The sequence below is a fragment of the Triturus cristatus genome, chromosome 11 (genome assembly GCF_964204655.1).
Source record: "Triturus cristatus chromosome 11, aTriCri1.1, whole genome shotgun sequence".
Classification (NCBI taxonomy): Eukaryota; Metazoa; Chordata; class Amphibia; order Caudata; family Salamandridae; genus Triturus; species Triturus cristatus.
The window spans coordinates 210237813-210263541 of NC_140594.1; the positions used below are offsets into that span (position 1 = coordinate 210237813).

Consider the following 25729-nt stretch of genomic DNA (forward strand, 5'->3'; position numbering starts at 1 on the left):
GCAGTGGAATTGTTCCTCTTCAGAATGTATGAACTCCATTTTCATGTCTTCAAATGGGTGACCCACACCTCTGTCAAATGGTCTCCTAGTCTAAAGCACTCTCTTCTCCTTCCTTATCTTGAATTGATTGTGGTCTCACCCCAGACTTAAGTCAACATTGCAAAAGAGTGGAGTAAATGGCGAGGGAGGAGTGGTTAGCCCATTGTGCTGCTCAAGTAATCCCATACAGAGAAGGTGGCTCCGGTGGTTGGGCGAACAGAAAATAATACACATTAATTTCCAAATGTGGATGTAAACATTCCCCATCTTGTCTCCATTAGTATGTTTTCTTATCCATGTCCTCATACATAGAGATGATACATACAAACAATATATCTAGGTCACTGTATTGTTTTTTATCATGGGTAATGTATATCCTACTTCTCCAAAATAGTTTTGCTTTGGCGACCTTTAATGTGTTTTTCTTAAGGTGAACATGAACCTGAAAGTAGAAAGCTTAACCTACTCTTTGGCATCTTAAAATACCTCCCCGAGCCGCCCCCAAAATCATCATTGTGGTACTGACCATTGTCACACATAAGGTTCAAATACTCATCTGCCACGCGTTTCTCATATTCTCCCTCCAGAGTAGTGTCCATTTGTGTGCCGCTAGAGACCTCTTTTTCTCTTAGCGGCAAATCTGTATTCTTTAGCAAGCTGCCTGTCTTTTTTCAAACATCCTGCATGCATTTTTCGTATATTGTCTCTTAAATACCTCTTTATGATCATTATCTCTACAATTCTTAAGTGTCCAGAAGGATTACTTCTCACTTCTTCATTACAAGACTCAGTGTGTTGTTGTGGGCATGGTACTTTCTTGCTAGTCTCAGATTCCATCTACCTAAAAGATTTCTGTGATCATGTTCCCCACAGCAAAGTTACTCTACCCCCTTTGAATATGTGTCCCTGTGTTTCATGCATAGGTTGCCAGGGTTTCTCTTGTGGCTTACTGCTGTTAGTCAATATCAGCACTTCATAGGGAGGGCTTATCTGACTTTCTGTACGTGTTTCGTTTACCCGACAACCTGACTGCAGGAGGTTTTTTTGTATCTGGGTTGAGCTTTGGAATTAAGACACAACTCCAACTCAAAGCAGTTACATTATACCAGTTTCCAAGGAATACCCAGCAAAGCTGTCCTTATCGCTGACAGACTGGCAACCAAAACTTTGAAGAAGGCATGATGTGTGATTGTTCAAACTTAAGGAAGAGAAAAACAATATATTGGGCTTCTTTGTCCTACGCTTTGAAGCAAGTTTAACCTTAAATTTTGTCTGCCGGACTTGTAGTGGTACTTCCAGGGCATCAGTATGTCAAGTGGCCATTCTATTCCAGCTAGTCTCAAGCAGTAGGATGTTTCCACCTTAAAAGTACTGACTGTCTTCTTACTTGCTTAAGTGCTACCTGGAGTATCAAAAGCATTCTCATTGAATGAAGCCATTGGGTAGGATGACCATAGACTCAATGCTGTCTGAGCTAGGGAAACACAGATATAGTGGATAAGACTGAAAGACTACAATCATTTACAACATGCAGGTGATCCACCCTTGAGTAGTGACTCTTCCTGGCAAGCCTAAGCCCTTGTACTGACCTTTATGCAAGTCTCTCTCCCCTCCCAGAAGCTCCATCCAATTCCACTGCCCCTTCTGATGCTGAGCCTGATGCAGGGACCCCAACCCATTTAGTGGGATGTGAGAGTTTGCAGAAACACCTAGGGCTACCTATCAACTTCATAGAGGTGAAGGTCCAATACTGTGTGTACTCAGTGGTCCCTAAAATAGTAACATCCCTAGCTATGTTTGGTTTTTCCCAGATGTTTTGCTACAGGCACACCCAAGCCCCTCTGAAAGGCTGCTTCTGGTGCAAAAGTAACCAATAACAAAATAACATTTTGATTGGAACTGGTGTTTGAATCCCACCTGTGGAGACCATTCTCTCCCAGAGTCTGTTAAATAATTACCACTGATTTGGGGAAATAGTAAGAACTGTTTTTCACCATGACTCCGATGTAGATTTGCATGCTGTGTGTATTCCACATCTAGTGTTTGGGATTGGAAACTCGCTTGTTTTTCTCAAATTGTTATTCGGACATTCATCTGTAGCATATCTAGAATGGTTCCGTATGACTTGAATGAAAAATTCACAATGCACTAGCCACAGAGTTAAGTTATTTTTCATTGTGTGTAATAACAAAAAATGTACAGTCTCTGGAAATCAAAGCTATCAATCCCATTTGAAAGCTTTTTGTAATGGTCTCTCCAATGTATTGTGGTCCTTGAATATTCAATTAAAGTATGCTATGCCATGTGTAACTTCTCCTTACATCTACTGTTGTTTTACATTGTTTGCAAAGCCCTTTTTCAGATATCTCTTTAGGTCTCACCTACAGACTGCTTGTTGCCGAAGACCTGTTATCTCATATAATACATTAAAATATTCACAAAAAGAAGGTTTGGGATCTGTCTTTGCTCTTGATTGCACAACTTTCTTGTCTATCTAATTTCCCTGCTTCTTTCCTCTCTGTTTACTGTTTGTACCTACTCTGAAACATTACCTCCAACCTTGGACTCTGATTGAATGACTTGTGTCCTTTCACTGCTTGCATTTAGGGAACTATTGTTTTCATTTTCATCTAGCATTCCATGCAAGTGCTAGTGTTATCTTGCTCTCTCTTTTGTGTGCTGCTTCCCCCTCATATCACTCCCTGCACTCTGTGTTGCTCTCCACCTCCTCCACAGCTTTTCCATTTTTTTCTCCTAATTTTTACCGCCTCCAAACCCCCCTGCTCCACCCCCCAGTTGATTGTATGCCCCCATCCCCAATCCAATATCGCTGATACTGCTGCAACTGATTGGTGGTGGTGACTTCCTTCCCTCCAACCCCTGCTGCTTCTTTACCCCTCCCCTTGCCCCTCTTTATTTATCTTTAAAAACATGTTTAAAGCCTGGCAGGTGCAGTTTGTTGACAGATGCTTTTGCACACCCATTTAATTCATTTATTTGAATTTACTGCTCCAAAATGTTTCTGCCATCTCGGAATGGTGGATAAAAAAATGGCAGCTGCTCCATGACTCATCCACACTTGTACATCAATGCAAGTGCTAGTGTTATCTTGCTCTCTCTTTTGTGTGCTGCTTCCCCCTCATATCACTCCCTGCACTCTGTGTTGCTCTCCACCTCCTCCACAGCTTTTCCATTTTTTTCTCCTAATTTTTACCGCCTCCAAACCCCCCTGCTCCACCCCCCAGTTGATTGTATGCCCCCATCCCCAATCCAATATCGCTGATACTGCTGCAACTGATTGGTGGTGGTGACTTCCTTCCCTCCAACCCCTGCTGCTTCTTTACCCCTCCCCTTGCCCCTCTTTATTTATCTTTAAAAACATGTTTAAAGCCTGGCAGGTGCAGTTTGTTGACAGATGCTTTTGCACACCCATTTAATTCATTTATTTGAATTTACTGCTCCAAAATGTTTCTGCCATCTCGGAATGGTGGATAAAAAAATGGCAGCTGCTCCATGACTCATCCACACTTGTACATCATCACACTTTTTTCTTTATAATTTTATGTTGATCCTGTTCAGCATCGGCAAACAAGCAATTGTTTTACTTTCTGCTGAGGCTGAAACAGCATTGGCAAAAGGCATTAGCAATATGTCTGCCTTGCTTCTGAAAGACGAGATCAGTCGGCTTTGCCTATGCTTGTTTGTACTTCTATGAATTTTGTGCTGCAAAGACTCTGATAACTTAATTTATTGTAGAGTTCATTGTACTGAATTATACATAAATTTTGTCCACTGTTCTAGCTAGCACCCTGCTTCCAAAGCACACAACGCCTTTTATGAGATCTTGTCTAATTTAGAGACATTTTATTCGATCTCTCAGTAGCCAACTCTATTTCACATTGTCATTTGTTACATGATGTGATTTATCTTACAAAATTAAAATAAATGTTGCACACAGTCGTTCATACATTTTATGTTAGCTTATTTGGGGTAGGCTATTTTGCTTAAGAACATATTAAACCTGCACTTTTTAATGGTAAGCAGAAAGCAAACTAACATGATGTGTTCTTTTGTTAGGAATTTTGATGAAGTGATTGCCTGTTTTGCGGATCCACCAATGGACAGCCCCTTGTTTTGTGAGGCGCGATCTACATTTTACGATGAAGAGGACAATAAGGTTTGTCCATGTGAAAACTTAACATTATCTTCTTTGCATCCGCATTATTCTCAAATGATCACGCCCTTTGGTGGACAGACCTTTTTATTGCATTGTGAATATCTCTACAATGTCTTTCTGCATTACCAGTATTCTGTTAAATAATAATAAGGTAATTTTTGCATCTGATAGAAACATCTAGCCGCAGTTTCCTTATCCAAGAATCCTCCCCAGGCGCAAGACTAGATCTGGAAATGATCCCAGGAGTACCTTTGAGCAAGACTGGATCTGGAAATTTTCCCAGCTGTACCTTTGCGCATCGGTAGAGGGCGTCGAGCGACTTCATAGCGACGTTGTCTCCCGAATGTGTCATCAACAGAGTCCATATAAACCCTCCCCCAAGGCGGTGACGTCAGTGCCTTCTTTTCTGCCCTAGCAAAACGAATCCTCACTGCAGTTCCTCAAGCCATTTTTTGGCCTACTTGACGTTTTTTCATCAACGAAGCAGTGTGCCTTTTTTCTACCCTTTTCGATGTCCTCGGGGTTCAAGCTTTGGAAGTCCTGTGGATGACAAATGTCCGCCACGGATCCTTGCTCAGTTTGCATGTAGTGTCTGGGTGAGCACCAAGTCTCTGACTAATGTTTTAAGCTCCTTGCGGCCCAGATGTCCCAGTCATCAAAGTCTTCGGCCCTCTACACGCTCCACGGACGTATCATGCATCCGCTCTAGTAGCCGTTCCCGCGGACGTCATTCTCCTTCGATGTCCAGAGGTAAGTCTCGGCGGTCGAAGTCACAGCGTCTCCTTGGGCTGGGGCGTCTTTGACCCCGAATGAGACATATTTTCAATCTCTTCATTCTATTTCTGGTTTGTAACCTTCCTCTGGAGCGCCCCTGGGCCCTGTGAAAGTGCTTAGATCGTGCCTACGTCCGCGCCAGCAGGTTCTCCCTCAGCTTCAGGTAGGCCTCCTGTTTCTTACGGGACTTAAGAACCTTAGCAATGCCTGTGCACAGCCCATCAAGGCTCCCACCTTCGGCTTCTCCTCTGCCATATCCAATATAGGCGTCAGGCACTTGTGCACCGGCTCCAATGGTGGTGCCGCTGATGCCGTTCAACGCTCCTTCCGATATTGAGGCATCACCTTTTCGGCGTCGACCGGCTTTGGGTACAGAATCGGATATGGTGTGAATGGAGCTGACCGTCTCACTTCTCTTGTTTTTCCTTCTGAGGACCATGGTTAAGGAAGTACTACCAAGTTTGTGATGTCTGCCCCTCCCATTTCGCACACGTTTCCACCCGTATGCATTGTAGCTGGTTACTTGACTTGGGTGACACCAGTGGCTTAGAATCTTCTGCAGCCTTCTGTCTCCTCCTGGCTTGGCTACGGAGGCGAGTTCTGCTCTGGCAGACATGCTCAATCGACTTTCGGTTATACTGGTGTAGGAAAAAGCCTATTTTGGACATGGTGTACCCCCACTTTTTGCCTGGAAAATGATCTAACTTCGACTGGAAGTTCACAGGGTCCCTGCCAACCAGGTTACCTGTGCCAGAGCTCTTTTCCTAAACTGACCTTTTGTTTCCCAATTGGCTCAACTTCAGTACCCTTTGTAAGTCCCTAGTAAATGGTAACCCTGGTACCTAGGGCATTGGCACTGAAGAGGGATCCAAAGGATAGCCGCACAAATTGTGCCACCCTAGGGTCCCCTTACCAAGTCTATGCACACTGCCATTGCAGACTAAGTGCCTTTGTGCTGAAAAAATCGAAGAGTTGACATGGCATACATCTCTTGTGTGCAATGCCTACAGACACTGCAGGGGATATAGGTAAGACACCCCTCTGGCAGGCCTTATAGCCCTAAGGCACAGTGCACTATATCCCCTGTGAGGACACATCTGCCTGAGTATGTATGCCCCTGTAGTATCCATGTCGATTCTTGGATATTGCAAGTGAACAGGGAAGCCTGAATGAGTTCCCCAGCTCCATGATTATTTCACTGTATTATGGGATGTTTGGTACCAAACATTGTGTCTTAATAAACCTGCATTGATTCCAGTGTCAGATGTATTATTAGCTGAACACAGAGGAACTCTTAGAGGGGTTCTCCTGAAACCCACCAACCCTTAGTGTTGTCACCAACTAGCCTAAGCCAGCCTACCATCATTAGACAGAGTTCTGACCAGCACGCTCAGAGATCGAGAACAAAGCCTGTTCTGGGCAGAGGTGTTCAGAGGTGTTCACACCTTCCTTCTCCCCCGGTCAGGAAGAGCAATCTGTGGCGGGAAGCTTCAGAGGCCTTGCTGCCTTTGAACCATGACCCCAGCATCTCCTGATAGGATCAGGCCCCCTTTCAAGTCCTCACACCCTTTTGGTGGAAAGACAGGCGGGAAAATGAAGAAAGAATAGGAGGTGTGCCCCCCTCTGCAAACTCCACTCCTCAGGCGCTGGAGGCGAGCACATGTTTCAGTGCTCATCATTTTGAAGATGGTGGGACTCCTCCAATCAGGACTAGGGCTATGTCCCCCTCTGACGGGAGATGGGCATAATAGAGGGTATAAACAACCCAGGTAAGGGGCCCGTTGGCCACTACCTGTCACTCCTTTGTTAACACCCCTAAATTATGTATTTAGGTGGTATCTCCAGGCCCTAAACAGTAGTATCCACGGACACAAGAAGAAGACGAACAAAGAAATGCTGTTGGACAAAGAACTGGAGACCTTGTGGTGGACGTTGGGTGCAAACTCCTGCCTGCGGCCACAGAACTTGACAATCACCATCCTCCAGCTCATCTTGTCGCTGTGTAGCCCCCACAAAGTGCAGAGAGTCTTCAGCACTTCGCACATCGCCAGAGAAACTCCCTTTAGATAGAGGTACTATCTCTCTGCAGTTGCAGGCCTCCAAAGCAGCAAAGTCCAGTCCAGCATCACCCACCTCCCCAGCCTGACCGACTCCCTTTGGGAGAGGTTCCGCCCCCCCCCTCTTTTTTTGGTGAGGGTATTTCTGTATCCTCCTTTTGGCATATCCAAATTTTCTGTCCAACTAAGTATTTCTGCTGCTTATGCACTATGCATCGATGTTGGGGCTTCCCCCCCCCCCCCCCCTTCCTGGGGTTTGTTCCTCACACTCTATACTCTTAAGTTTTCGCTTTGAGCTTTAGTTTGGTTTATTACCTGTTTCTCAAGTTTCCATAGAGGGTTGGACAATGTGTGATTGTCTACGTCAACTGTTATTGCACTTAGTCTACACCAGCCCTTTTGTTTCACCCTGGCGGTCTTCTTCCTCTTCTTCTTCTCTTCTTCATGGTGGACTGATACCTTCTGTTTATTCTTTGTTTCACCTGTTACCCCCTGCTGGCACCCTTCCTCAATCGGTGGCGTTGGTTCTGAGATGGTTGCCCTTGTTTTCCGATAGTGGGCAATACCTTCCACCACCTCCTCTTATGAGGCATTGTGTTGCTGTTTCCCAGCCTTGTCTTCTGTCTCCACCTCAGTTACTTTCGTAATTTCTTCTTTACACAATGGTAGGATGTATTATCTCTGTGCTACCTGATTACCTCTGTTCTTGGAGTACCCTTTGTTCCTCCACTTCTTGTCCTCCCGCTCATAGGCGGACAAAGAGGGTTCCCTTCAGTGGAGTGCGTATACTTTCTCTCCCCTGTATGACTTGTGTGTCTACGGGAATTTCTATGTTTTTTCTACGAATTATTATCTTTATGTACTTTGATGTATATCTCTCTGCATGTATATAAGTATCTCTTGTAGATGTCTTTTACTTCTGGTATATATATTAGTGTGCTGTGCACTTATGGTTGTCTGGTCTTCTTTATAGTGTACGTCTCTGCATTTTACCTACACCCTTCTTGGTGACCAGGTTCAACATTTTTGGTAGTACTTGTTAGTTTCCTTCCTTCTCTTCAGCGAGCTTCTCCATTACATTTTTGGGAGGATGCCTTGTATACCTTAGAGGTTTTCATTGCCTCTCTTGTTGTCTCTTAGAGATGCTCCTCAGCTTTCATTGCTCTCTTTCTCTTTTCCCCATCATTCTATCTTTGAAGGTTTATTTTTTTCCTTGTAGGTGTTGCTGCGGCTGAGCACGCTGTGCATGCTCCTTCCATTTGGTTTCAATCCTGGACTCTGTGGCCTATTGTCCTTGGTCCCTTTGCATTCCCCGATCTTAGGTTGCATCCCTTTGGGGCAGCCTCTTTACTGGTTCTGTACTGTGTTCTTACTGTCTTATAGCTTTCTTCTCCCTACGGGCTTTCCATAGTCCTTCCTGGAGATCTGTCCTCTAGGTAACCATCCTGCTTCACCTATAGTTTTTGGGTAGTCTGGTCCCTTTCTATCTTTTGGACTGGCTTCTCTTTTTGGGGATCTTTGGTGATGTCAGTTCGCAGCCCTCCTCCATGGATGGTATTGCTTAGGTATCCTATTCTGAGATGAGGAATCTGCCGCTAGATGTCTCTGTCAGATGGACAAGTTACTTGCCTTCGGTAATGCCTTATCTGTTAGAGACAGGATCTAGGCACAGATTCCTTATCGACCCACACATCCTCTCCTACTGTTAGTTTATTCTCTACTTGTTGATACAAGATGTTTTCCTTTGTGGCACACTGTCTCCAGAGACTGTTTCTCCAAGTGGCTCGGCATTGTTGGCATAGAAATAGTCACAAAGAAACTGACGTCTGCGCGTTAGGGGAGGGCTTATATGGACTCGGTTGACATCCCATTTCAGAGACGACGTTACAATGGAGTCGCTAGACGCCCTCTACCAACGTGCAAAGGTAAGTAACTTTTGCTTTTGTGCATAATTCATATATTAAAATGAGCTCCACTACTGCTGCCTTGGAGACATCTTATAGTGCAGCTTAGACACATTCTGTGCATCTCTGCTGTCCTATAAGTATCCCATATGCACTAAAAGTATATATTCCCTTGTGAGGGCTGTAATGGAGTGATTCAGATAAGTAATTTGCTGTTAAAATAAAATTTCTCAGTTTCATAGTCCACAAGATAGTTCAAGAATTTGTGTCTACTGCTGACTTTAGGTGTGACCTGTAGATAACAAATTCGACTCTGCAATGATACCTCAGTTTTTCCTCTCTCGGAGTTGATACATTGAGTACCATTACACTGGGGTATAGTGACTAAGTTTAAAATGGTTAGAAACAGAAAACTAGAATTAATCACTGTATAAAAAGCAAGTTATTATGTACTTGAATAACTTATCTATTCAAATCCTCATCTATGTTATGACTGTGGTTAACATTAATGTTCAGAAAGTTAGGTTGTGCTTGTGAACATTTTTATTCACTTTTATCATTTAGTATTTAATTGCTCAACAATTAAACAGCATGTTGGCATCCACTACATTGCAGCGCCTGAATGTCTCCAACACCACTAAGAGGTTAGTTTACACATCTTAGTCGTGCTATGCTTGTAGTGATAGGGCTCTGCCATCCTTTAAACAAAGTGGTCCTTGTGTTATTTGCATGGTGGAAGGCTGCCTCTTTCAAGATAGCTGTACTTAAAGCCATTTTGATGGTAGGCCTTGTCCGTTAGGTGGTGATCTAGGATATTCCACTAGCATGGCTCCTAGACCCTAATTGTTTTTACCATCTGATTTTGTCTGGATAATGAGCTGACATTGCTGATTCAAGGACACAGTGTGTGGGCAAAGGACTTTTCCCAGACTTCACCACTCATCTGGAGGAGAAGGGGCTTGATGCACACACACACCACTTAAGGCGTCCATATGTCCTGCAGCGCGGGCTGTGCCTGGGCCAAGACATTCTTATCTGAGCCTGACGGAGGCTGGGCTGGCCCACCTGTCTTGATTCTGTTTTTTCCTTACTTTCTGCTGCTTAAGCTGCAGGTGAGAACAACCACCCTAGTATTGTGACTTATCTCACATATGCCATGGGAGCCATTAATAAAGAGATCAGCATTGTGGAGGAGAATCTCCGTGTGAGTCACCAAGATGTTCTAGACCTGGCCACCCAATAACCCTGCTGACACTGCCAAAATTGTTCATTGAAATGTGGTTCCTGTACTGGGTCAGAAATTTCATCTGCTCCCTCGAAACAATTGCATACTTCTTTACCCAATCCTTGCATTGGACATGACTCCTTGTGTATTGAAACAACGATATCTCCATGTCACGGAGTTCAGACGCTTGCTAAAGAAAAGCCAAATCGCCTTCCCAAGTGTATCAAGACAAAAGGCTAGAGATCACCAAGGTCAGCACATAATACTCAGGAACCTTCAATCAAAAGCCCCAACAATCAAGCCATCCAGCATTCTGGAGTCTGAGTCCCTCTTTAGGCTGACCAAAGGGGCCATGGCTAATAGTGTATGTCAACTGGTAAAATGTGTATTATGGAAAGTTTTAACTCTATTCTCAGCAGGCTGGATTCTTTAGAGAAAGACGTTGTCAATTACACAGCGTTGGTAAAGCAATTGTAAGTTGAGATGGTCATACATTTCAGAATGAGTAATGGGACCTCAGTTTGAAGCAGGCCATAGTGATAACGCACACCCACAATCTGTGGACCTATATATAGAGGATAATGGTCATCAACTAAGTGGCTTGTCTCTACATCAGGCCCCAAGTGTCCATACCAACAAGACATGGGAAAGCAAGAAAGGTCAATGTGTCATGAAGGAAATATTACTGGCATAACCCATTTCTCTTATGTTTCAAGGCGAACTCCAATGGACACTAATGAGTGTCATACAATCTAATTATCTGCAGCTACAACCAGCTACAACACCTTATGTTTTAGTCATGAAAGACGTTCCAGGATTGCACAGTGACTGTTTTGAGGGCTGGAGAGAACTGTGGAATAAGGTTGGATACTGATTGGGATTCTGGCTGGACCGTGGTTCCGACCTACTGAACAACCATTTCTCATGGATTGGCACCAGTCTGAAGACTTAGATAGATGATCGTGTGGTAGTCAATTTTAGGTCCGCTCTCTGTGTTGAAATAATCTTTGCTAAATTGGCCACAGGTTTGTTCCCACCAAGTAAAATTACTACTGTCCCACTTGGTTATTTTTATAAACTACCTGACGGTATCAGCAAAGCCTTGGGGAGGGATTTCGATCCAGTCACAGTCTGTAAATACATTGACTTTTGTGTAGGTTATCAAAGGTTCATACTTTTAACAGATCTGTGGTTGACCAGGATTTACAAGCAACGGAACACAAAACTGTCACCACCCTATGATAGCAAACCATTAGATTTTGAGCCCCAACAGGGACAATCTGATTTATTGAGAACTGAATTCTGCTACATCCAATGCCTGTGGCTTGGTTGACAAGCATGATAAAGTCAGGATACTGAATTGGAACCTTGCAGGCATCAACTTGCAAATAAATAACCCTGACTGGAAGAAGTTTATTAGCAATTATGGTATCTTATGTCTGCAATAGACATGGGTTAAAGGTCCTTTTCATATAGATGAGTACACTTCCTACTGTACGGATGCTACCCCTTCCAGTCAGGGGAAGGCACAGGGGGCTTTGCGATCTTGATCTGATAGAGACATCTAGCCGTAGATTCCTTAACTTAGAATATCCGCAGGCGTCAGACTGGATCCGGAAAACCTTTTGCAGCAGCACCTCTGCGCACCGGGGGACAGCACCACATGACCCCGCCCTGACGTCATCCACGGACGTGACATCAGCGAGGTCATACAAGTTCCTCCCGGCGCGCTGACGTCAGTTTCCTGCTTTTCTTTTCAGGCCCCTTTTGACGCTTTGGGTCTGGAACAGTGTACGTTGCCTTCGGGCTTTAAAAATTGTACCTCCTGTTCGCGGCAAATGTCAGCGATGGACCCACACGGACTGCGACGCCTGCCAACACCTCAAGTTGAAGTCTCGGCGGGAGCGCAGGATGAAGCTGCTTTCGGCTCGTCTGTCCCGGTCGGAGTCTGCTGCAGGTCCCTCTGGCAGTGGGTTCCATTTGCGGCGTCGGTCGCCCTCTGGTTCCCAGGTGCGTCGTTCGCCTTGCTCGGGTAAATCACGGCGCATGTCGCCGAGGTCCTCGACCTCACTTCCTTCGGCTGTCGGGGGCACTACTTCAAGGAATCCTCTGGACGTGCGCCCCCGGGAGTCGCCCCTTCTTTATCCACCTTATCCTGGCGCAGGGGCGACTCTGGCCCAGATGGAGGCCTATGCCACGGCTCCGCAGGCCTCCCTTGGGCCCCCTCCTCTCCCTGGGGTATCCTTGGAGCCTCTTACCTCTAGGGATGATGGAGATGTGGCTTCGTCAGGGCGCGGCCTGGTTGGGTGCCCCTGTTCGACCCATAGCACCCCTGCTGCGCCGCATAGTCCAGTGGGGCTCCCTGTGGCGCCGCAGGTGGTTGCTGGTGCTCGCAGCCCTGCTTCGAGCACATCTCAGCCTTCCGGACAAGCGGCTGCCTGTCCGGAGGTGGGCCGTAGACTTGCCGCTCCGACTCCATTCCTTCCTTTGGAGTCGGAGATTGTTGTGGTTGAGGCTGAGTTGGCACCGGGTTGGCACCGGTCTGGCGTTGTAGGCTTTCCTCTCCTGCTCCATTGCAGTCCCCTTCTTCGGAAGCTGAGCTCGTCGTGGTTGAGGTAGAGTCGGTGCCGGATGAGGAGGGGTCGTGCCGATGGAAGTCGCTCAGGCGCCGCCTCGACAGAAATCGCTCAGGCGCCGCCCGACGCAGAATTAGTGACTCCTCTCCGGAGGCTTCCGGAGGGAGTTCGGCATTGTCTCAATGCCCAGCAATGCCATATCTGTCCTTGCCTCTCCTCCCCCCCCCCCCCCCCCCCCCCCCCCCCTTGGAGTTTGTGGCCTCCTCGAGGCCCATCAGGACCCTCATTTGTCGATGGGGCTTTCTTCTTTTGGGCATAGGTCGCATACTCAGTTCATTGGGCAACCTCCTTGGGGTGGAAGGCTTATTTACAGCCCTCACACACAGATGAGTTGCTGTCCCCTCCTCGGAGGGCTACAGAGGCCGGTGCGGTATTCATTAGGGTTGTCTCCTTAGCCGCTCGTGTTCTGAGTATGCACCCTTCTGTGGTCCCCCTGCCAGTTGACCCTCTGCTGGATGTCCTCCACCACGGTTCAGGGACTGTAGAGCCGCTTCTACCCTTCGAAGCTTCTCTTTATAATGCCCTTTTGGGCACCTGTGCTCGGCCAGCTTCCGGTGATCCGGTGGCTCGTTCTATCTTGCGCCGCCACCGTCCTACTCCACATGATCCAGTTTGCTTATTTGTTCACCCAGACGTTCAGAGGTTTGTCCTGCAAACTGCTTTCCCTTCCTTGCCTCAGCTGTTGCTTCCTCCCTCCCGGGAGTCCAGATGGCTGGAGTTGTGGGGCTGTAACATTTTCGCCTCCTCTAGTGCAGCTCTTTGATCACTGAATACAGTGTGTGTTTTGGCTCACGCTACTTCTGCCCTTTGGGACTCTGCTGAGTCTCTTCTAACGGCCACTTCTGAGGGCGCTCGTGTTGACCTCCTTCCACTTCTCCGTGATGGCCATGATTTAGCGGAATTTACAATTCGCTCGGCCTTGGATACTGCACATTCCTTAGGCCGTGCTATGGCTGGTTCGGTGGCCCTATTTGTTTGCGGGATGGCGTCTTTCTGGAGAATATCCGGGAACGCCTTGTTGACCTACCCTTTACTTGGGTCCTTTTGTTTGATGCCCACGCCGATTTGGCTGTTCAGCGCCTCCTGGCGGGATTGCGTACTTCCCCATCGGTCTGTATTTCAACTGTTTCCATGTCACATGTTCTGGGGTGGTTGCCCCTTTATTTGGAGTCCACCAGTTGCACTATGAGTTTTTTTAGGCTGGCGGTAAGCCTACTGTGGCGGTGTTCCACAGATTGTTTGTGTTCTGTCCTCTGATTGTGGTTTGTCCTAAGAGGTGTTCCCCCTTGGTTCTTGAGGATGTGCCATCCTCCAAGTGGGGTACCTGTATGCTATTGTATAGCTCTGCCCTTTGGCTGCCTAAGTCCAATGATGCCCTTGTCTTACCGTTGCAGGGTGTTCAGTTTTGTGCCTTTGGCGCCATCTCCTTTACGCTGTGGGTCTCGCCTTGCTTGAGCCTTGCATATGTGCCTCATTCTCCTCTTTTGGAGATTTTAAATGTATTTCAACATGCTTCAAAACGCGGCTGCCTCCTGCTACGGGTGCATTAGGTGGGTTCCTCCTGCGGCGGCGCCCGTAGTTGCGTGGTCGTAGCTCGCCCCACCTTGCTCTCTACCTCTCTTCGCTACTGCGAAGTCTGGTCCTACATCTCCGTGTTTCAAGGAGCAAGTCAGTGCTTGTACTCAAGCTTGCCCTCGTTCTGCACGGCGGTGTCTTTTCTAGCACCTTTTATGTGCACTTCGGTACCTTTTCCTGCATCTTCTGCGATGAGGGTTCCTTGCGTTCCACTCCCTGGGATGGTCCACCCGCTTCACAATGCTTCTTTCTTGGCCTATACTAAACAGTCCGACTCTTCTGTGGGGGTGGTGTTCCCCTCACAGTCGGAGGAAGTGTTCTGGAGATCTGAGGTTCTTCTCCACAGTTATGTGTGTTCCTATTCACAGCTCTTATGCACTTTCGGTGCCTCTGCGGCCACTCCCTTCGGATGTGTCTTATCCTACACCCCACTGATGCAGTAAAAGAGGCATTCTCTTGTTTAAAGACGCCGACGACACCCAGCTGATACTCTCCCTCACCAACGACCCCGCCACCGCCAGAGCCAACCTTCACGAAGGGATGAAAGAAGTAGCCGAATGGATGAAGAACAGCCGCCTGAAACTGAACTTGGACAAGACGGAAGTCCTCATCCTGGGATCCTCACCCTCCGCCTGGGACGACTCCTGGTGGCCCCCCGCCCTAGGCAGCGCACCCAAACAAACAGACCACGCACGCAACCTGGGCTTCATCCTGGACTCCTCCCTCTCCATGACCAGACAAGTCAACGCCGTCTCCTCGTCGTGCTTCAACATCCTGCGCATGCTACGTAAGATCTTCCGGTGGATCCCCACCGAGACCAGGAAGACGGTCACCCAGGCCCTCGTCACCAGCCGTCTGGACTACGGCAACTCCCTCTACGCCGGAACCACCGCCAAACTCCAGAAGAGACTCCAGCGAATCCAGAACGCCTCAGCACGACTCATCCTGGACATCCCCCGTCGCAGCCACATCTCCGGACACCTGAGAGACCTGCACTGGCTCCCGGTCAACAAGAGAATCACCTTCCGACTCCTCACCCACGCACACAAAGCCCTACACAACCAAGGCCCAGGATACCTCAACAGCCGCCTCAACTTCTACGCTCCCAAACGCCAGCTTCGATCGACCGGCCACGCCCTCGCCGCCGTCCCCCGCATCCGAAGAGCCACCACAGGGGGACGGTCCTTCTCCTACCTCGCCGCCAAGACATGGAACTCCCTCCCGACCCACCTCCGCCTGACCCAGGACCACCACGCCTTCAGGAAGCAACTCAAGACCTGGCTGTTTGAGCAGTAGCAGACCCCCCTCCCCCAGCGCCTTGAGACCCTCTGGGTGAGTAGTGCGCTATATAAATGCTTTGATTGATTGATTGATTGAAGAGAGCAATAACTACTAACCAAGTCCTGTCCTCTCCCGACTTCACCAGACCCTTTATCCTCCATACGGATGCCTCGAACTATAGGCTAGGAGCGGTGCTATCACAGCTCTCCCCTAATGGTATGGACCACCCCATCCTTTTTATAAGCAGAAAACTGTTCCCTCGAGAAATGAAGTACCCTACTATAGAGAAGGAGTGCCTTGCGGTAAAGTAGGCTATTGACAAGTTATGTTATTATCTCGAGGGAAACCACTTTTTACTGTACACTGACCACTCACCCCTCCAATGGATGAGCCGCAACATGGGCCATAACCCAAGGGTCCTACGGTGGTTCCTAACCCTCCAACATTTCTCCTTCGAAGTGAGACATCGGAATGGATCTGACAACGGGAACGCTGACTTTCTGTCCCGAATATTGCCTCTCCCCGAACTGGCCAATCCTAGGGGGGGGCGCAAATCCGAAACCCCGCAGGACTACCAAAAGGGAGGCGTGGGGAATGTGCCTAACCCGGACTGGTGGACTGCGCCCTCTGAACAAGACCCTCTCCTTTCTTTGCAGACGGGCGACTGGATTTGTGTGTCAAATACCTCCCGGGATGACGAGATCCCCTTCGGCGAGGACGGCACCTTTAAGGGAAATTCTTCTGTCGACAGCCCCGCCCAAAAGACTGACGTCACTCCCCCGAGGCCAATCCCTGAACCGCAGGGACGAGGGAGCGAACGTTATAAACCTGGAAGAGGAGAGCAGGAGGCACGCTGTTTTGCCACGGAGAGGATGACGGAGACGCCCGAAGAAGAGTCCCTGCAGCGATATTGCTACCTGGAGGACCGGCGAGCCAGGAGGCCAACGTCAAGACGCTGCGCCCAGCCACGCTCCCGAAGGAGTGTGGCTCTCCCAGGTAGGGAAGCGGTTTGCAGGTTGGTCGGGAGGAGGGAGAGAACCGGTCGATGGAGCGTCCGCCTGTTCTTTTAAGCCTCCCGGTATTCTTTTCTACACTAGCACACGCCTATAGACGTCTGAACGTACACTGGTGATCCCTCACTCCTTTTCCCCCTTTTTGTGGCTTTAACATTGGCCCTAATACATGCCCCTCTTCTCTGCTTTTCTCTCAAGAGTGTCTGCTAGCCAAAAGGAAGGTTCTGAAGAAGACGGGAGCTACTATACCGGAACCAGACCTGAATAAGAGGAACTATCCACCCCTTATTTTTTTGGTATTTCCTTGAACTTTGGCAACTTGAAAAACACGGGTCCATAATATTAAATAAACCACGTTAAAGACGAAAAAGTGTGGACCTTAATTTTTTTTCCCTTTACTGCCGTCTGATCCATATCCGCAACCCCGCTAGTAACACAACCCTAATAGCAGCTCTTAAGCTAGGAACAGGAGTAGTCATTACAATCTATTTGACCTTAAATATTTATCAAACAGGAAAGATTTAAACATTGTTCAGTAGTACCAATTCCTTTTCGGAAGCCATATTGCACTTCACAGATGATATGGTGCTCCTAGGCCTATTTATTTATGCGAGGCAGTACTATTATTGCCACAATCTTTAGAGTTGACTCAAGTGAAGAAATAGGTCTGTAACAGCGGGGATCTACGCAAAAAAAACAATTGATGGACAGAATGCAGAACAATGTCATACATTCACCCCAGTACAGAGATCTGGGCCTAAATCCATCGTTTTTTTGCTCACCATGCCATTCCAGTTTGGACCCAGCCATATGAAAATCAGTCTTGACCCTGTGACCAATGGGAACAGTCCAACCCGAACTGCCAGGCCAGGTCCTCCCTGGACTGGAAACAAGCATCTTAGGACTGGTTTCGAGCTTTCAGACCTCATCAGCCAGGATAACTTGACTCCAGTGCCATGGAGAGAACGGGACCCACGTCTGGGCATATCCGTCCCACTCGGGGATCTACTCTATATCCCTTTTTAAAAGTTGTCACTAGGATTGATTGATTCCAAGCAGGTAGAATGCCCTCCATGCTACAGCTTTCAGAACGTTCTTAAAAAAACAAACCCACAGATCTGTCTTCCCTAGAAACATGTGTAGGAGAACCCGGTCAGGGCTAGGGGCTTTCACTTTTCTACTACTCATACTGGCATTACCAACGTCCTCACTGGAGATTATTTTTTCAGGACTGACTGCATCATTCCAACAACATCCCACAAGTGTTTAAATTCACTAATGATTGTCCCTAAAAACTTATCTTGATCACTGCTGCACCATTCGACTGGAAATCCATTCAGTTTGTCAATGTCTAGAGCCTGAGTGGTACACACTGGGTTCTCAACCCCCCACGTAATCTTAAAATTCAGTGACAGAGGATTGTGATCACTCAGACACATTGTGTGTACTGAAAGATCAGATGTTAACAGCTCACAATTCCTTGTCACCAGAATACAGGCAATAATACAGACTTTGCTGTTGCCAACAAAAGTAGGTGGTATAAGAAGAGCCAGGAGGGGGCGCTAAAATATCGCTTATATAATAAAAGTCAAATATAACCATAAGGCTACCGAAACCTTAACCATTTTCATTATGCATAAAGTGTCCCATAGCACCTTCCAGACTACACGCCTCACTTGCAGGGTAATTACACATGTGTGCATTAAAATCACCTAGACACCCTAAAAATAAGTTAGCTCTCACAGTGGTCAAAAAATCTCTCAGGTCCTTAACAAGATCCACAATAACGCTTGCACTGAAATTAAATACATTACAGAAATGAATAAATACAAATTTCAGTTCTTTTACCCTCTAATTTTTCATGCACAGGACATTGGTTGATAAGTACAAGTTACTTTTCTTCGGTAACGATGTATCTGGTAGAGACGTTGTCTAGCCGTAGATTCCTTAACTTAGAATATCTCCAGGTGTCAGACTCGATCCGGAAAACTTTATGCAGCAGCACCTCTGCACGCTGGGGGACGGCGCCACACGACCCCGCCCTGAAGTCGTCCACGGACGTGACGGTCCTACAAGTCCCTCCCGGCACGCTGACAACCGTTTTCTTCGGATAAACTTTTTCGTGGCACAATGCGGAGCCAACAAAACTGTGAAAGTATGGAAACTTTGTGCAAAGGATGAAAAATCCATCAAAGAAAGAAAGAAGGCGGATGGTGCAAAATACCATCATAAAAGACAGTAGCAGACACTGTCTACATATACGAGAAGAAGTAAAGGCAGAGCAAAGCTCTAACAAAAAACCCTGGACCCTCTCCAAAGGCTGAGTAACAAGGGAAGAATATCGCAACAGGCAAGATCGATTGTTATTACCACGTAGAACTGTGCTGACCAACAAGGACGGGACACAGGAAGAACAACAGTCCCCTGCGAGAAGGTATGAAAAGAATGGTATTTCCCTATAGCAAAGGAAGGCAGAAACATAGCCCAGCAGATCCCCAAAGAAGGCTACTATAAAGGAGACAAGAGACCCGACTCAATAGAGAAGGAGGAAGGGAGGGAAGCAACAGGAGAAGAAGTATCCCCTGATGATGGTGAATGAAAAGGCACCGTTTTACAGAAAAGAAGCCACCTGGAGGGAGGCAGCCGCATATGGCAATTCTTAAAGAGGGCACAACAATGTGATCACCTTGAAAGAAAACCAATGGCAACTGAAAGGAGACAAAATGGAGAAACCCACCTGGCAAGGTCCTCGCAGAATGGGGAGGATGGGTGGGCGTTAAGGAATCTGCGGCTACACAACATCTCTACCAGATACATCGTTACCGAAGGTAAGTAACTCGTACATCTGATAGAGACATCTAGCCTCAGATTCCTTAAATTAGAATAGATACCACAGACATACCCCCAGGGGGAAGTCAGTCTGCGACAGAACAACAAAAAGTGCCCGAAGCACTGAGCCAGCAACAGAGTGACGGACCATGGGGAAGGCTGACAGCAACCCAAGTGGCTCGAAGAGCAAAGACAAGACATCCCAAACTGCAAGAATAGCGCAACACCATACCCGTAAGAGTATGAGATGTATAAACAGCACTAACCATATTCCAGCAGAGAAGAGAGAGTCCCGAACGAAGGAGGGAGAAGGACTGCTCCTTGCTCAATGGTGCATTGTCTTCTAGCTGGGGGAACCCTGTAGGGGTATTGTTTTATGATTTGGCCCGGTGTGGTCTCTATCGCGTGTTCTATCAGAATGTATGACGTTACAACGCATACATTTACATCGCGGTTTTGACAACGCAAGTCGTTACAACGACTTGCGTTGGAGTGCGCTGGACTTAGGAGTAGTATAATTTACTATTCCAACTCCAGTCTACGTACAGTAGGGAAGGTGTTGGATAGTAAATTATACTATTCCTTGTCCTAGAGCACCATCTAGCGCAAGTCGTTGTAACGACTTGCGTTGTAAAAACCACGATGTAATGGCATCGCGATGTAATCCCCGCGTTGTAAACGATGTTTCCCGTTCTATCAGACTGGTTTTCCCTGGTGTGTTGGAAAACAGAATGGAAAAGGGTTTCAACACAGCATCTAATGAGCGCTTCTCTGGGTCTAAAAGAGCGTCATTGATCACTAGTTGGTCTAGGGTACAGGCGGGGGCTTCTCCTGTTGGCAGGATCAGATGGCCAGAGGTTGGCAGAGGCCCCAACAATTTTTTAGTATGTTAACGTGGTAGGTGTGTATGCCGGAGGGTCTTATTTGTACCTTATAGCTGGTTTTCCCCACGGTGCCTACTATTTTGTAGGGGCCTAGCCATTCAGACCTAAGCTTACTTGTGGAGGAGGGTAGTAGCACCAAGACCCAATCATTGACATTCAGTTTCCTCAATTTTTTCCCTTGTCATAGAGATACCTCTGTTTCTACTGGGCTTTCTTGAGGTGGGAATACGCAAGATCTTGTTGTTTCCCTATACGGGATTTAAGGTTCTGGGTATATTCCAAAAAGCCCGTGCCTAGTCCGCTTCCTCCTTCTCGCAGGCCTCCTTAGTAATTTTCAGTAGGGACCTTGGCTGTCTTCTGTATAACATATCAAATGATGAACAGCCGAGACTACTCTGGACCTGACTGCGGATTATGTACAGGGCTAGTGGAAGAAGCTGGTCCCACTCCTTTCCTTCATTGTTTAACATTTCCTTGCGTACTAGTTTGATTGTACTATTATATCTCTCCACCAGGCCGTCGGTCTGGGGATGATACACCGATGTCTTGAGGTGACTGAGATTAAGAGTCTTACAAACCTCGTTCATTAAGCGTGAGACAAAAGGTTGGAATCTCCAGTGGGAATCCCACTCGGGAGAAGAGCTCAATAAGACGGTGGGTGCTTTGAGGGGAAAGGCCTCAGGATAACGGGTCGCATAATCAACGACCACCAGAGCATATTGAAACTCCTCCCGGTTTTGGGCAGGGGCCCGATAAGGTCCATACCCACTCTTTCAAACGGGGTGCCTATCATGGGTCACGGCTGTAAAGGCACAGGAGGGGAGCGATACGGATTCCTTTTCTGGCATGTCTCTCATTCCTGGCAGTTTTTTTTACGTCCCCATATACCCCTGGCCAGTAAAAAATACCTTAAGACGTTCTAGGTGTTTTTTTTCCGACCCAATATGACCAGCGGTGAGGTGTGAGTGGGAAAAGAAAAGGATCTGATTTCTGAATGCCACTGGAACCAGTAGCTGCGGTGGCGCATCCTTGGTGCTTATTCTATAAAGCAATCCTTAGTTGATGGTGAAATGGGGAAAAGCCTCAGGGATGATCTGGCTGGGATGCACTAGGTCTCCCTGAATGAGCGATTGCCTACACCCTGAATCAAGTAGAGCCCTGACTGTTTGCCCGTTTACCTTAACACGCACATAGTAAGCACCTCCCAGTTCTGCAGAGTACAATATCGATCTGGGGATGTAGCCAACTTCCATAGGCTCCTCGGTGGGCTTCTTCTGGGGACATACCCGGGCTATGTTTCCCCAGTCTACGCAATCGAAGCATTATGGCTCTTTGGCTTGAACGACCTCCATTCTTAGGGGTTGTGATTTGGGAACGTCTTGTGTGGGTTTGCCGCCCCTCCTCTCGTTTTTCTCTGGGAGCGGTCGATTTGGACGTTCGGGCTCCCATATAGCTGTACGGGGTTGGGCCTGGGAAAAAGTGGCAGCCATTTCTACTGCTTCTCTTATAGTGAGGTGATTGTGTTGCCGAAGCCATCTTTGGGTATTATAGGGTAGGGTCTCTAGAAACTGTTCAAGGTAGATCCTGTCCATGATCTCTTCTTTCGTACTGTCCAGCGGTTTTAGCCACTTGTCAGCTGCAGACTTAAGGCGGAAGAATAGGGTTTTGGGGTTCTCCCCCAGATGTCCCATCTCTTTACGGAATCGTACCCTATATGCCTCGGCATCTAAACCCAAATGGTCCAAAATGATTGTTTTGATCACGGCATAAGGGGTATCGCCAGTGGGGTTTGCTACTTGGTAAGCAGCTTGTGCATCTCGGGTTAATAAAGGTGCCAAAAAGAACGACCATTTTTCCACTGGCCAATTACAGGCTCTTGCTGCCATTTCAAAATTGAATAAGAAAGCATCGGGGTCTTCTCCTACCACGTACTTCTGTAGGGACACTCCTGGCGTTCCCTGGATACCGGCTCTGGTTTCTCTTATCCCTGTAGATTTCTGCTCCGCTGCCAATGTCTGTAGGCCCTCCAATTTTGCTGCTATGGAGTTTTTGAAGATGTCCCGGTTGGCCTGTGCCGACGTCATTTGGCACTCCACGGCTCATTCCAACCTCTTTTGGCCTTTTACTAGGTGTTGTATTAGGGCATCCATTATATAATGCTAATGGGCGAGTGCCCGCATTCTCCACCAATTGTAACAAGCGGGGTTGCTGATATGGCTCAGACTGCAGTAAAGGGGAGAAAAAAAAGTAAGGTCCACACGTTCTCGTCTTCAACGTGGTTTATTTTATATTATAGACCCATGTTTTTCAAGTTGCCAGAGGTCAAGGAAATACAACAAAAATAAGGGGCGGATAATTCCTCTTATCCAGGTCTGGTTCCGGTATAGTAGCTCCCATCTACTTCCAAGCCTTCCTTTTGGCAGGCAGACACTCTCGTGACAAAAGCAGAGAAGAGGGGCATGTATTAGGGCCAATGCTAAAGCCACAAAATGGGAGGAAAGGATTGAGGGATCACCAGGTGTTTGTTAAGCACAACTACTCACCCATAAGAGTCTCGGCGCTGGGGGGTGGTGGGGTCGCAGGTTCCAGTCCATCAAGGAGGGGGTCTGTCGAAGAGCCAGGTTTTGAGGTTTCTTGCGAAGATGGGGAGCGATGTTATCTGTCTGAGGTGGAGCGGAAGGTCGTTCCAGGCTCTGGCCGCGCGGAAGGAAAAGGAGCGGCCTCCCGAGCGGCCTCCCGATCTGGTCTTTCTGGTGCAGGAGCCCATGGCGTAGGAGAGCTAGGCTGATCGTAGGGTCCTTTGGGGTGCGTGGAATTTGAGTCGGCTGTTCAGGTATGCTGGTCTGGTGTCGTGGAGGGCCTTGAGAGCGTGGGTTAGCATCTTGAATGTGACTCTGACTTTGATGGGGAGCCAGTGGAGTGTGCGCAGGTGCTTGGCAGGTTGAGGACCAGTCTTGCGGCAGCATTTTGGATGTTCTGTAGCTTTCGGGTGAGGTTTTTGTTTATTCCGGCATAGAGTGCGTTGCCGTAGTCGAACCTGCTGGTGACCAGGGCGTGAGTGACGGTCTTTCTGATGGATACATCTGCCAGTAGATTCCTCACCTTGTGAATATCCCCTGCGCCAGCAACATTCGGAAACTTTTGTAGCAGTCCACGCCGATGAGGTAGAAGACGACGTCCCAGAGAAACGGCTCCGCTCGCGACTCCACTGACATCACCGGCTCCATAAGAAGACCTCGTCGGCGTGATGACGTCAGTTCCCTTTTTTCCGCGCCGTCAACGCCAACGGATTTCGGGAATCGCTGTTGGTAGCTTTACTGTTAATTTGTGTTTTTCTGGGTTTCTCTTTCGAGAAAGATGTCGACAAGGAAGTCGGGCTTCAAGCCCTGTCGTCAATGTGGCAAACACATGTCGATCACGGATCCACATGACGACTGTGTGTGGTGCTTGTCATCTGACCACGATGTGAATGGTTGTTCTTGCTGCCGCAAGATGAGCTCCAAGGCTCTAAAAGAAAGGGAGGCGAAACTCTTCATCGCCAGGATGAAAAAGGAGAAGAGAGGAAGAAGGAAGTCGAGGACGAGTTCGAGGTCACGGTCGAGGTCGGCGTCGAAGTTGACTTAGAAGCATGCTTCACGATCCAAGAAGCACAAGAAGAAGAGGAGGCACTCTCCTCGACATCACTCGGACAAGAGTTCGGCGTCGAAGTCACCAACTCAACGCCGAAAGGACTCTGTCTCCTTCACCCGTTCAGGATTCGCCTCCTGGTCCTACTTCTCCAGTGGCTTCGCCGGCTTCGGTTACATCTCCGACGCCGATTCCATCTCCGTCTCCGTCTCCTGCCCCGGTTGAGGAACTTCAAGTACCGGGTGAGCCTGCGACGCCGCTTATTCCACCGTCGGCGCCGGTTGGCCCGAGTCTGGTGATGCCTAACCAGTACCCTGCGTTCCCTGGACCAGGTCAGGACCCCTCGCATTATTTAAATGCTATGTACGGGCTGTTTGCGAGAGCCATGTACACCACTGGTGCACCTGCGGGTCCGATGGGTCCAATGGCATTTAATTTGGGGGTGCCGCAAGTCATTCCGCAGGCCCCTTTCATGCCATTTTTTCCGACGACGCCGTCTTGGCATCTACCGGCGCCGAGGACGTCGACACCGTTTCCTTCTTCACCGGCGCTGGCTCGACCTCGTTCAACACCGGCTGCTCCTGCGGATCCACGTTCGGCGCCGTCGGATTCGAACACGGCGCCGCCGACGCCGCTTGTACGGATTCGGTCCAGAAGGGAGGCTCAGAGAGTGGTTGATGAGCGAAGGTACCTTCTGGAAGAAGCAGAAGAAGGAGAGCTGGTGGAGTCTGACGAGGTGTTTGAGGAGCTTAAAGAGTCTAGTGGACTGGATTTGTCTCCTGAGTGGGAAATTACTCCACCTTCCGATGAACCCTCGAAGGATGTGGCTCCATATCATGCAGTCATCAGGAAGGCTGCAGAACTGCTGGATCTTCAGTTGCCAACTACTGAGTTCAAATCAAACATTCTGACTGAAGTATTGCATTCTCCTACTGCGGTTTCGGAGCCGTTGTTGCCTTTTAATGAGGCCATTATTGACCCTGTGTTGGAGGTGTGGCGTAAGCCTTTTTCTGCTCCCGCAGTCTCTAAGACGGTTGCTAGGAGGTATAGAGCGGCTCCAGGGGACCCTGAGTTCTTGACATCACATCCATCGCCTGAGAGCCTAGTGATTCAGGCGGCTTGTTCAGGGAAATCCAAGGGTGCTTTTCCTCAGGTTCCGGTGGAAAGAGAGGCTAAAAAGCTGGACCAGTCGGCCAAAAATGTCTTAATCGGCCAGCATGTCACTAAAATCAATAAATGCCACTTGCCTTTTGGGACGCTATGTTCATGCGCTCATGGATTCTGCTAAGAAACTGGTACCAAAACTATCTGAGGAGGATAGGGTTGGTTTTAATGTGATCATGACGGATGCCCAGGCAGCAGCACGCCAGGTGATCCAAAGTGGGCTGGACACGGCGGATTCAGTGGCAAGGGTCATGGGATCTTCTGTTGCCACCAGGAGGGGTGTGAGGCTGAAGTCTTCGGAGTTTTCTCCGGATGAACAGTCGACTCTGTTGGACTTGCCATTTGATGGATCTGGTTTGTTTGGCAAAAAGGCAGATGCTGCTCTTGAACGTTTTAAGGAGAGCAAGGTTACGGCTAAGTCTCTGGGCCTTCAATCCCAGTCAAGGGGGTCGTTTAAAAGGTACAGAGGTTTCGGAAGGGCAACCTTTCGTTCCTACAGGCAGACCCAACAGCAGCAGCAGCAGCAAGGCTCTTTGTCTAAAGG

The 25729-nt window shown here is 48.1% G+C and overlaps 1 protein-coding gene across 9 annotated transcripts in view; it reads left to right on the plus strand.

Annotated features, from left to right (window-relative positions):
* The window catches only part of ACACB (acetyl-CoA carboxylase beta), a 2187049-nt gene that overhangs the window by 1093765 nt on the left and 1067555 nt on the right, over nucleotides 1–25729 (plus strand). For all 9 annotated transcript variants that reach the window (XM_085633342.1, XM_085633341.1, XM_085633344.1 and 6 more), the window contains one exon: nucleotides 4117–4216. In XM_085633342.1, coding sequence (XP_085489468.1) covers nucleotides 4117–4216 — 100 coding nt within the window. The remainder of the gene's footprint in view (nucleotides 1–4116; nucleotides 4217–25729) is intronic.